The sequence below is a fragment of the Neopsephotus bourkii genome, unplaced genomic scaffold, assembly GCF_033783945.1.
Source record: "Neopsephotus bourkii isolate Nb327-2 ecotype Australia unplaced genomic scaffold, CSIRO-AGI_Nbou_v1 NB_1767, whole genome shotgun sequence".
Lineage (NCBI taxonomy): Eukaryota > Metazoa > Chordata > Aves > Psittaciformes > Psittacidae > Neopsephotus > Neopsephotus bourkii.
In genome coordinates, this window is record NW_026902241.1 from 10,168,184 (window position 1) to 10,179,294 (window position 11,111).

General features: G+C 42.1%; 1 protein-coding gene across 1 annotated transcript in view; it reads right to left on the bottom strand.

The window, feature by feature from the left end:
- Positions 1-8,077, bottom strand: part of THBS2 (thrombospondin 2) — a 31,441-nt gene extending 23,364 nt beyond the window's left edge. The window contains exons 1-4 of the mRNA XM_061378522.1: positions 8,007-8,077; positions 6,487-7,043; positions 4,863-4,947; positions 48-241 (exon numbers count right to left, since the gene is read on the bottom strand). Coding sequence (XP_061234506.1) covers positions 48-241; positions 4,863-4,947; positions 6,487-7,043; positions 8,007-8,076 — 906 coding nt within the window. The 5' untranslated portion in view covers position 8,077. The remainder of the gene's footprint in view (positions 1-47; positions 242-4,862; positions 4,948-6,486; positions 7,044-8,006) is intronic.
- Positions 8,078-11,111: the final 3,034 nt, after the last annotated feature.

Consider the following 11,111-nt stretch of genomic DNA (forward strand, 5'->3'; position numbering starts at 1 on the left):
GCACTGCACAGCAGACTTCTTTAAGTTCTACACTTTACAGTACTTACAACTTTTTGGAGGTTATCAGCTAAGTTGTTCACCACGATGCGCAGGCCGGTGAGCTCTGTGAACATTGTGCCCAGCTCTTCACAGGAGCGGTCACAAAACTCTGCCTTCTCTGGTTTCTCGCCCACATATTCAGTCGTAACAGCAGGACTCAAGTGAAGGATTTCCGTGCTCTCATTGATGGTGTTCACTTCAGCTGGTAGCAAGAAAAGGAAAGAGAAGAGCAACATACACAAAGTTCTTCCACAGATTACAGATTCCTGCTGAAATCACATATTGGCACCCATAGGTAGGGTTTAAACACATCTATTTTGGCACAGCTTCATGCCAGATTATACCCATGAATAAAAGAGAGGGGTTAGATGTCAGCTGGTTCCAATTAGAAGCTTTCCCTTTTCAAAACTAAGAGCCAAGCTGTGTCTCATATGGCCCTCACTTTAAAACATAGCTGGCACTGCAGCACACTAATTTATGAAGAAGGCATAACAAAAGGACACTGTATCAAAAAGCAACCTATTTTATCCACTCAGAGCCATGAAAGATTTCAGGTTTTTCAAGACATATCACATTATACCCTGATGCAGACAAAAAGGAAGGAAAAAAGCTTCCTTGAAAACAGTCATTGTCCTCATTCTTCCCATAAATTCCATAGTTATTTGGGTCAAATTTGGAAAATTATGAAATTTCAACCAGTCTCCAGGTTACTCTGTATTGCTCTGCCTGGTATAAAACTCAGAGTAGCTTTTGTAAGAATAATTTAATTCTGAAGTGAAATGAAGATCAAGCTAAGATCAGGCTCAGTATCTGATCTGTCACTCTAAATACTCCTCCATCAGGCAGTCTATAATTAAAACAAAAATTTGCATGCATTAGAGAGTGAGAACTGAAGAACTGGACAGGTAGTATCAAAGACCTCCTTGTCTAGCAAATTCTTGTAAAAGACTGTAACAGAAGGCATCCACAGTAATTAATAAAAAAGGAACAGAGGTAACTAAATAAAACAGTCTGTGTTCTGTTAAGCATTTAAATCTCCACTATGTAAATATCTTCTGGATTCCATGGAAGCTTTCTCTAAGGAGCCCAATGTTCCCTCATTTTATATCAGCCATACTAAAATCCATACTGCCCTGTCTCTTCATAAAGACTTGTTTACCAAGTTTAGTACTGTTGTGAATAGCATTACCAAATAACAGGAAGGAGAAGAAAGGATATTGTAATTTTAAAAGAAGGCATCAGAACGGGAACATGTGCAACAAGACACATCTTCAAAACACCCCAGTATCATTTAGTGTTTTCAAGTCACAGAAGGTGGCAATGCTTCAAAATTTTGAGGGCTTGATCTTATGCTTGACTACACAGTGTGAAGTGTTATATTTAAATGTGCAAGGAATGAAAATAAGAGAAAAGTATTCTTCATTCATTTGGAAAGCTAAAAATGAAAAAAACAAAGAACCAACTCATAAAATGACATTAAATAATTACTTTCCAACCATATTTAAAATGATTGGCTTGATGTGCTTTTAAATTAGCTATGAAGTATCTGCCACTAGCCAAGGTCTACAAAAAATTGTTTGCAGTATTCCAGAGTTGAAGTAATTGGCCAGCTTCACTTACAGGATGCAAGAAAACCGATACACCACATAGCACATCAGAACCCTGTGTCATAACTGTTTATTTCAGCTGTTTTTTTGATTCCCTGGAAAGAATGTAATTTTCCTACCACACTGAAACACTAGGTTTCTCAGATTCCCCCATAGCACTTCTCAGGTCATTAATTTCATATTTTTCAAGCCAACATGGAGTGTGCCTTGACCAGAACATTCTGAGGACATTAATAAAGCTGCAATCTCAGCAGGAAACATAAACCAAAACTATGCTAGAAGAACTAAATCCACACTTCCTACTGGTACTTGGCAGTGACTGAAAGAAGATGCCTGGGGATCACTGGGATATCAGTTCTCTGCTGCTGGCTTCCTGCTAATTTCTTAAGAACCACATGATCATCTTTAAAATGAGAAACCAGAAGAGCAAATGTGCATCTTCTCACACATGCAAATGTCATTCTGTTGATCTAGCAGAAGAAGGGATTTTATTGATGTGCCTATTTAGATGTGTTTTTGTCATCTGTCCTACCCAGAACTGTGTATAAGTCGTGCCAAAGGTATTTAGGACATGCTTTTTACAAGGGCAAGTAGTAATAAGACAAGGGGGAATAGCTTTAAACTGAAAGAGGGGAGATTGAGACTAGATATTAGACAAAAATTATTACTGTGACACTGGCACAGGTTGCCCAGAGAAGCTGTGGCTGCCTTGTTCCTAGAAGTGTTCAAGGTCAGGTTGGATGGGACTTTAAGCGGTTCCTGTAGTTGGGAGGTGTCCCTGCCCATGGCAGGGGTCTGGAACTGGATGATCTTTAAGGTGCCTTCCAACCCAAACCATTCTATTATTCTATAACTTGCAGCCACCACACTACAGAGATATTTTCCTACCCTTTACTCAACAGGAATCCCAAGATACCATTTCACCATACCTCACATTCTCACACTAGGATTAAAGATACAATATAAAAACACAGTTCAGTCTCTGAAAAAGCAGCAGGCTTTTTGTCTCCTCAGAGCTAAGGGCACTTCTCTATTAACATCCACCACATTGTTTTGGGACGCTTACACATATAAATGGCATCTTAGTGCCTGTACCTCAGCTCAACAACTGGAACATCAAAATGAGCAAATATGTACCTTGTGGCCATGGCTTTTCAGCTGTGGTAATTAAGTTGTATAAGCAACACCAGAAAATCAGCCATGCACATAACAAGCCTATCAAGTAATTTTGATGGCCTCAAGTCAACAGTGTGTTACTAGCTTTCTTCTGCTGTTGCTCTAGTAATTTTTACCTTGTAGCATCCTCTTGGTGTTGCAAAGTAAACTACTGTGAATTGAGCTGTGCACTAAATAATTCCCAGGAAGGGTGAAACAAAACCCAAGTCTTTATAATTTATCAGACCTGAAAATTTGGTAGTTGACAGGTGTGATTAAAAAAAATACCTTAAGAAAATATTATCTGTTTTCTACAACCACTGAAGGCTATAAGAATTCCTCCTAAGGTATGTATCAGCGTGCAGAACTCAATTATCCCTTTAGGCTTCCATCAGCTTCCTCTTCGTAGTAGAATTACAGTAACATCCTATTTCTACTTGGGGAAATTTCAAAATGTTTAGTCACACTATTCCACTTTGTGATAATCAACCAATAATAACAGAAAAGATTTATAGACACTGTCTTTAACTGGTTTTGCTGGTTCAATCCATCTACACCTAGTGATCCTACCCTGTTCTGCCTCTGACTACTGAATGTGCCCTCAAGGTTCTAACTCAGCTTCTGGGAGTTGTTTACGCTGGTAAATGAAGCATGATAGATGAACTGCATCCTTTCTGAAACCATCCTTCTGTTATTTAGATTACAACTTGACCCAAAATACATGTTCCCTCTTCCCATAGCAGTTATACTCTTCAAGCATTTTATTTCACTAACAAAGCTGAAAACTAGTAATCAGTAGTTCTGAGTAGTTTCTCAGTAGCTTCGAGTACAAAAACCAGCTTGGATGGGAGAGATGACAACCAACAAATGAGGACATGTCTTCTTGCCTGTGCCATGTAAGGCCAACTTCCACTCTAGCAAACGTGACTCCTTTCTAACACATTGGCACACCTCTGGAATGCACAAAATACCCATCCAATATTTTTTTATCAAGATTTAGAAACAGACTAGCAAGCTCAGTTAAACTTCTTGTGAATACACAAATATACATACCCCTATGTAGACATATACACACATTTATATATCGCATACAGACTTCATTATAAGGTCTCAGTACTTTGGCCCCCTTTGAAGAAGTAAGACCTGCTACTGCTTAATTTCTAGCTTTTGCATAAACAAGGAAAAAGGTTGAGTACAGTCAGCTTAAATGATCTGAGTTTCAAATAAAACCCTGAAGTCCCGACTGTCTTGTGCACCCACCAAATTCCTCCAATGGACTCTGTTGTCCAGTCCTTGACTGAGCTCTTGCTAGTTACAAACTCTGGAAAGTAACACAGCCAGCACCTCCCATGAGTTTAAGTACAAAACCTTAGTGAATACTTGACAAACCTTCTTAATTCTTTTATAATGAATCAAATACACTCCCATACACCAAGGGCTCCCTTCCTAGTGAGGTCAGCATGAACTTGACTAGCAAGAACACATCAGGCTGTCACATACAAGCCTTCCATACTTCTTAGGTTTTGGGTTTTTTTTGTTTTCCCTTATTTTCCTTAGGTTGTTTTGATTGACAATGCTTTGGGTTTCAAACCCAAAGCCTCTCACGATCAACAAACTTATTGCGTAGGAATTCAGCACTGTTAAGACTTGGGAGACTTGTTCATGGGCCCATTGACACTCAGGAGCAAAATTCAGAAGCAACATTACCACTGTTGTGTTCAAAGAATCATAGACATCTCATGGAATAATGCAAATATTTTCATACACATTCATTTTTTTTCCCTTTTATCTCTATTAATTCTTTGCTTGACAGTTTTTCTCCCAATTTAACTCAGGGGCTGAGTTATAAACCTAAGCAATAAGAACTAAAAATAGTAGGCTAGACAGTAGAAACCTAACCCAACATAGCTAAAGAATATGTTCCTATTACCACCAAAAAGCAGTTAATTCTCTCTTTAATTTCAAAGTTACATGTTGCATAGCTTTAGGATAATACATCACCATTGACATTTCTGATTTTCAGAGTTAACTGAATGGTATTAATGAGATAAAAAGCCTTACTTGACTGGCTTCTCTGGCATCCTTTTTTACGCAGAACATCCTCTATTGAAGTATCAAAGATTAACTGAATATTTTGCAAAAGACCCTGTAATAGTAATAAAAATATAATTAAAAATCAGGCCAATTTGGGAGTAAATAATAACAGATCTGTCTCAATCCCATGCCACTGACTGGATTCAGCCATAAGTAAATATGTAAAAAACAATCTAGAAGACATTAAACCTTACACAATAGGAAAAATATAGTTTTGTTATATACAATTTCAATACTATAAGCAGCAAAACCAGGTATGTTCTGAAATCAGTCATAATAAATTTTTTGGATCAGCTGTGAGCTCAAATCTCCATGCTCATAACACATTTCATTGTTCTATGGGTTATTCCTCATGAGATAAAGCCAACTTTTGAAGTTCCTGTCCCATCACATTTCAGTCCCTAGCCACACATTCCCATGCACCATACTTCACTGCCTCCTCAACTATGCTGACAGTACCCCGAAACAACACTGTATAACCAGATTAGTATGTTGCACTCAAAAAAGAAAAAAAAAGAAAAAAAAAATCAAAGAAAAAACACTGATTTTAAACCAGATTGTTTCAATGATCCATTTAACAGTAATGCTCCAGAACCAGTTCTATCAGCACAACTGATGGAGAAACTTAGTCACGGAGACAGGAACAAAGAGGCTATGGGCAAGAACTTCTGTCTTCCCTGTGAAGACTGGTCACCCATGGAACCACAGTCCAGCATGTCACGCTCTAGCTGACAACTAGGAGGCACAACAGGCTGAGAAAGAAAGGGGGGTTGGAAATCTCTGAACCCGTGAGCCCAAGTTTGATTTCAGCTGTGAGTGAAAAGAAGCCATCCTTGGCCACTATATGAGGCAGGCAGCAATTTTAATTTTATAGGAAAACCAGAAAGTTTGGAATTGCTTCAATTTAAAACAAAACTGAAAGAATAAATGTTTTCCACAAAAAGGGGGAAAAAATAAATCTCTCATGTAGTATCAAAATATTTCTAATTTTCTTCCCCCCTACCTGTTTTTGTTGTTGTGGTGGTGGTGGTTTGGTTGTTTGTTTTTAATTGAAACTAAAGGTTATTCTGAACGGCAAACAAAGATATTCTGCTAGGGGAGGGACCAACATCACATGGTTTAGTTCCATTTAAAAAAAAATAAATAAATGTGTTTGTTCCTTCTTTCAAATAAAGTTTAAAAATATTGACAGGCTTCTATGACTTTGATAGATTTCAATGGAAAAATACAACTTCAGGAAATTCCCAAAGAATTTTACAAACCACCACAAAAATATAACATGTTTAACAGTCTTACATTTGGAAAGAAAAAGTGGATGGTTGCATAGGAAAGCCCATAAACTGGCCTTGTGCAGTTTGCCTGGATCTAGGCTGTGTTTTACCAGTCCTTTGCTTTCAGGAAACCCAGATTTGCACAACACAGATCCAGCAATGAATAAAAACACACTCTGGAGAAATTCTGCTTGGGAACACCTGTGACCCCATCAAATCCAAGATGTGCTGGGGAACAAAACAGTGCCTATTGCATCTTCTCAAATTATTTGAATTTACTTTTACCTCACCACAGAACCAAGCTTCCCCAGGTTACCTACCCTGAAATGATTCTCCCGAATAGACCCTTTCGCCACATACATTCTGCTGTTCTCTGCTTTCAACTGCTCATAGAAAGGCTCCTCCAAGATGAAGCTGTCAATAAGGTCACAGCCAACATAGAGGTTGTAGTTCTCCCCTGTTATTTGCATGGTGAGGTTCTTCCACTGTGAGTCGGCAAGGTCCACATCTTCCAAGGAAATCACGTTCTGGAAGCCATCCACCCAATAGATAAGGTCCAGGGTGTTGGCACGGCCATTAGAAATGATCTCAAACTGCCTCTCACTGATGCCAGGGCCCTCTAAAGCAAGGATAGTGCCTCTAGATTGCCTGTCCTGTCTCAGGGTGGCTGAAAGGATAAAGCCCTCATTCTGCCGTATGAGTTTGACAATCTTTTTTAATTTCTCTGGTTTACATGGAGGTATATGGTCAAACCGAATGAAACGATACGCTGGCATAGAGGGGTCTGGACCCCGGAACAATTTTGCTCCAATTGTCTTTCGGTTTATGTTACTGATTTGAAGTAAATCAAAGGTAGTCTCCTCTTCCTTCTCTCCATCTGAAAGAGTTAACAGGGTGTGACAATGTGTCTACAAAAAGTCCCAAAAGAAACAACTCTGCACATTATACTTAGCAACTGCAATTACATGGCAGGTGCAAGGATCCACAAAGTAAACCTACTAGTTTCATACTTCCACAAACAGAACTTTTTCTACTAGCACACAAATTAATGGTATTTTCCACCTGACGTTTTCATTTACACGAGAACTCTTTCCTTCAATGTCCATAGGTATAAATATGTTTGGTTATATAACTAAATATATGGCTATGTAAATAAACATATGGCTATACAACTAAACATATGGCTATACATTTTATAGCACTTGAATATACACTTGTATATACCTATATATGTGTATATACGTATATACATATATATGCTGTATACATATGTCTACACAGGATGCATCCACCAATGTATTCATTAAATATTTTTAATATTTATGAATGGATAAGGAAGTTGAGCAAATTTCTATATTTTGACTATCAGCTAATAAAAATCAAATTATGAGAAGCCACATGGCAACATGACAACAGGAAGCAAGAGATTTGCTTTTAACAATTCAGGCCAAGATGTCAGATGTAAATGAGGGTCTGGCACTGTGCCAGCTTATACTCTCCTTATATTTGGCCTGTAGAGGTCTATTTCTCTACCTCTGTCGTTTTAAAATGTTCATCAGACTTAGTGACTCTGCTTACATGTGACTTCCGCCATACATTTCCACTGGAGAGGAAAGTATAACAGGAATTACTTCTTAGATTTATTTATTATTGGAGAAACTTCATTTAGCAGTAGTAAGATGTATCTACCAAAAACACCACTAGGAACTACTATTCTAGACACTTCTAAAAAATACAATATGATTACTTTGGCCACTGTAGCTCAGGTGAGCAAATGGTTTACACTGACTTTTAGCTTTGTGAGTTACTAAATCTCTGGTTAAGAAGTGTCAGAACTTACCCTGAGCATCTGATGAAACCCACAGAGTTATCAAGATAGCAAGCCACAAGAGCCCACTCCTCTGCAGCATAACTCCTTTGAATAAACCAAAAAGCAGCAAGTATTAGGGAAATAATATTTATCAACTACAAATATTTCAATTTATCTCATGAAAAGCCATAAACAGAACTCTCATTATAAGCAACTGTACATATAAAATCTGAATTTCTATCTTGTCTGATTTTTGTAATATTTATTCTCAGGTTACTCTTGATGCCAGAAGCAAAACATGATATCAAGCAAAGGGAAGAGGAAATCTGGATGATAAAACTCCTTTTTATGTAAATACACTTAAGAAAAAGGGAAAGACAAAACAGAAAAAAATCACAGCTTTCTCCACTATATTTCAGTTGCTGGCACATGACACCACTACACGAGATGGAGAATAAGCTGCATCTTTATTTTGGAGCACAGTGTTCAGCTGAAATTCCCTGTAGAAAAATGGGATCTCACTATATGCTGGTTTTGGTTACTTGTTTTACTATTCAATACCTTTTTCAGTGCTATCGTACAAACTCTTCTTCCTGTATATATATATATATATATATATATATATAATACCATTCATCCATTCTTACAACCCTCTGCACCCACCAATAGCTGGATAAAGTGCCTTTTAACATGGTGGCATTTTTGCCCCGAAGCACTATGCAGCTATAAGCCACGTAGCTGCATCTCCAGATGTGCTTACGCTCAAAATGAATGGAGCAGATGGCGCTCACTGGAACGTGCAGACGTTCATGCCTCTGGATATAGCCATATCGCTTCAACACTGCTAATTCCACATATTCTCATAAGGACTCGGGGATGCCAACATTCACCGCCTATACTCTCTTGCGGGCAGCTCTTACTACCTGCCGCCCCGAGGAAGCACCGGTGCAGCCAACTACCGGCCAATGCCACGAAGCCTCTTTCCCCTCTCAATCCCAGCGCATCCCCCATGGGAGCACACCCCTGCGGGCACGGCGCGGCTGGCAGACGCCGCACACAGCCTCGGGTCAGTCTTCCTGGGGCAGGTCCCTCCCTTACTACCCGAGCACCCGCGGGGGACGGCTGCCCACGGAGAGCTCCGGTCCTGCAGGAGCAGTTCCCACCGCCTCCCCCCCGGGAGGAGTATTAACGGTAAGGGGAGTACGGCGCCGTCCAGCCTTGTGCCTCACCTGGCATGGGGGAGCCGACGGCGCGCTGAGGCTCTACCGATGGAGAGCGGAGCACAGTACCCTGCCGCCGTCACAAGTCCCTCCGCTGCCCCGCGCCCCGCTCCGCTGCCTTTATGGGCTACGGGCCGGGCCCCCGCTGTCAATCAGCGCCGCCGGGGCGCGCCCCTGGCTCGCCCCTTCGCGGTCGTGACATAGCCCCCGCGCCGCCCCCTCCCCACCGTGTGGCCCGCGCTCGCCTACCTGCGAGGCCATTCCGCGCCCGGGGCCGCCCCTGCTCCGCCCCGCGACCGCCCTTCGCGGGCGGTGCGGGAGGCGGGACGGGGACCAGTGTTTCCCTCGGGGCGCAGCGCGGGGGACCGTCCGGGTGTGCCCTCGAGCTTCTGGTTTCGAGGCGGGACGAGCGCGGCAGCCCCGGCGCGGCAGAGCCCCCGGGAGGCGGCGCCAGGCCCCGGCAGAAGGGACGTGAGCGCGGCGAGACCAGCCCCCGCGGCCGCCCGAGTCCGGTCCCCGGGGGCGTGGAGCGCGTTCCCGGCTCCTCCGGACCGGCCGGGGGCTTCGCGAAGCCTCGTCGGCTGAGAGCTCGGTGCTTCTGCCGGCACTGCGGCAAAACTCGACCTTCCCGAGCGCTGAATCATTTGTCTCATTTTAAACTTCTTTATTAAATTACGCAGCAGCCAAAAGGTGAGACGTGTCCCCGTCTACCCCCACACCCCTATCTGTAAAAGTTTGCTGGAGGTAAAGTTTTGTAAAGCTTACTGGAGATCAACAGCTTCTCAAGCGAGCCCAGCAGCTCAGTCCCTCTTTTCTCCATCGGAAACACCAGCTCCTTTGACCTCAAGGAGGGCTCAGTGGGCTTACTTAGGCATCTCCTTATGTAGGGAGCCTTGGGCTAACGAAAGAGGCACACAAATCTTACTCTTAGGCTGCTCCCACTCTAGTTTTGGAGAACTGGAATGTATCTATCTCCACAAACCAGGGCTCCAGTCCCAACCCTGGGACTTGCTGGTTACCATGCTGAGGAGCTGCTAGCACAGCTGCAGACACCATGCTCTATGGGAAGCAGGAGAGTGAATCCCTGCAGTGGGTCCACAGAACCTGTCCTCCATGTTGTCAGGAGTCATACAAGGAGAGCAGGATCCCTGCTGCTGCGACCCGAACTGGGATTGCAGAATATAAATGGAAGGATCCTACAGCTGATGCAAAGAGACGTGCATTTGGCTGAGTTGCCTACAGAAATGAAGCCCTGTCAAATCACAGAATCACAGAATCCCAAGGGTTGGAAGGGACCTCAAGAGATCATCTAGTCCAACCCCCAGATCATCTACTCCAACCCCCTGTATAGATGGATAAGCACCACAAATGTTAACCAAAAAAAAAAAAAAAAAAAGAAAAAAGGAATTCATCAACTTTGCTCATCACAATTTGAAATTGCAGCAGAAAAAAAGTGAAAAGTGTTGATGTTTCAGAACTTGGAAGGCTCAAAGAACTTCAAAGGCTCAATCTGTCACTAGAGCACAAAACACCAGTGCAACGCCGGTGCAAGCATTGCTGCCTTTCCTTTTGCCATGAAGCTCCTTCCAATTTGGCTGGCCTTGGCCTTGCAGGATAGCAGGAGCCAAGGAGCCTTCCTCTTTCTCGCAGGGTCCAGGAGACAGAGCCAAGCTAGGAGGGAGAGGGCTTTTTTGTCCTCCTAAGACATTTGGTTTTCAGTTTTGCGAAACCTCAAGAATTTAAAAAAATAGCTAATGAAGATCAGAAAACCTCAAATTCTACTGAGTTTGCTCATTCCCCCCCCCTCCCCCCCCCACCTCCCCATATTAAGACTTAGTCTTTGTATCTATATATGTAACTGTATGGTGTGTTTTCCAGAAGACTGAACAGCACTCTCACTGGGAAGCTGCTCTGG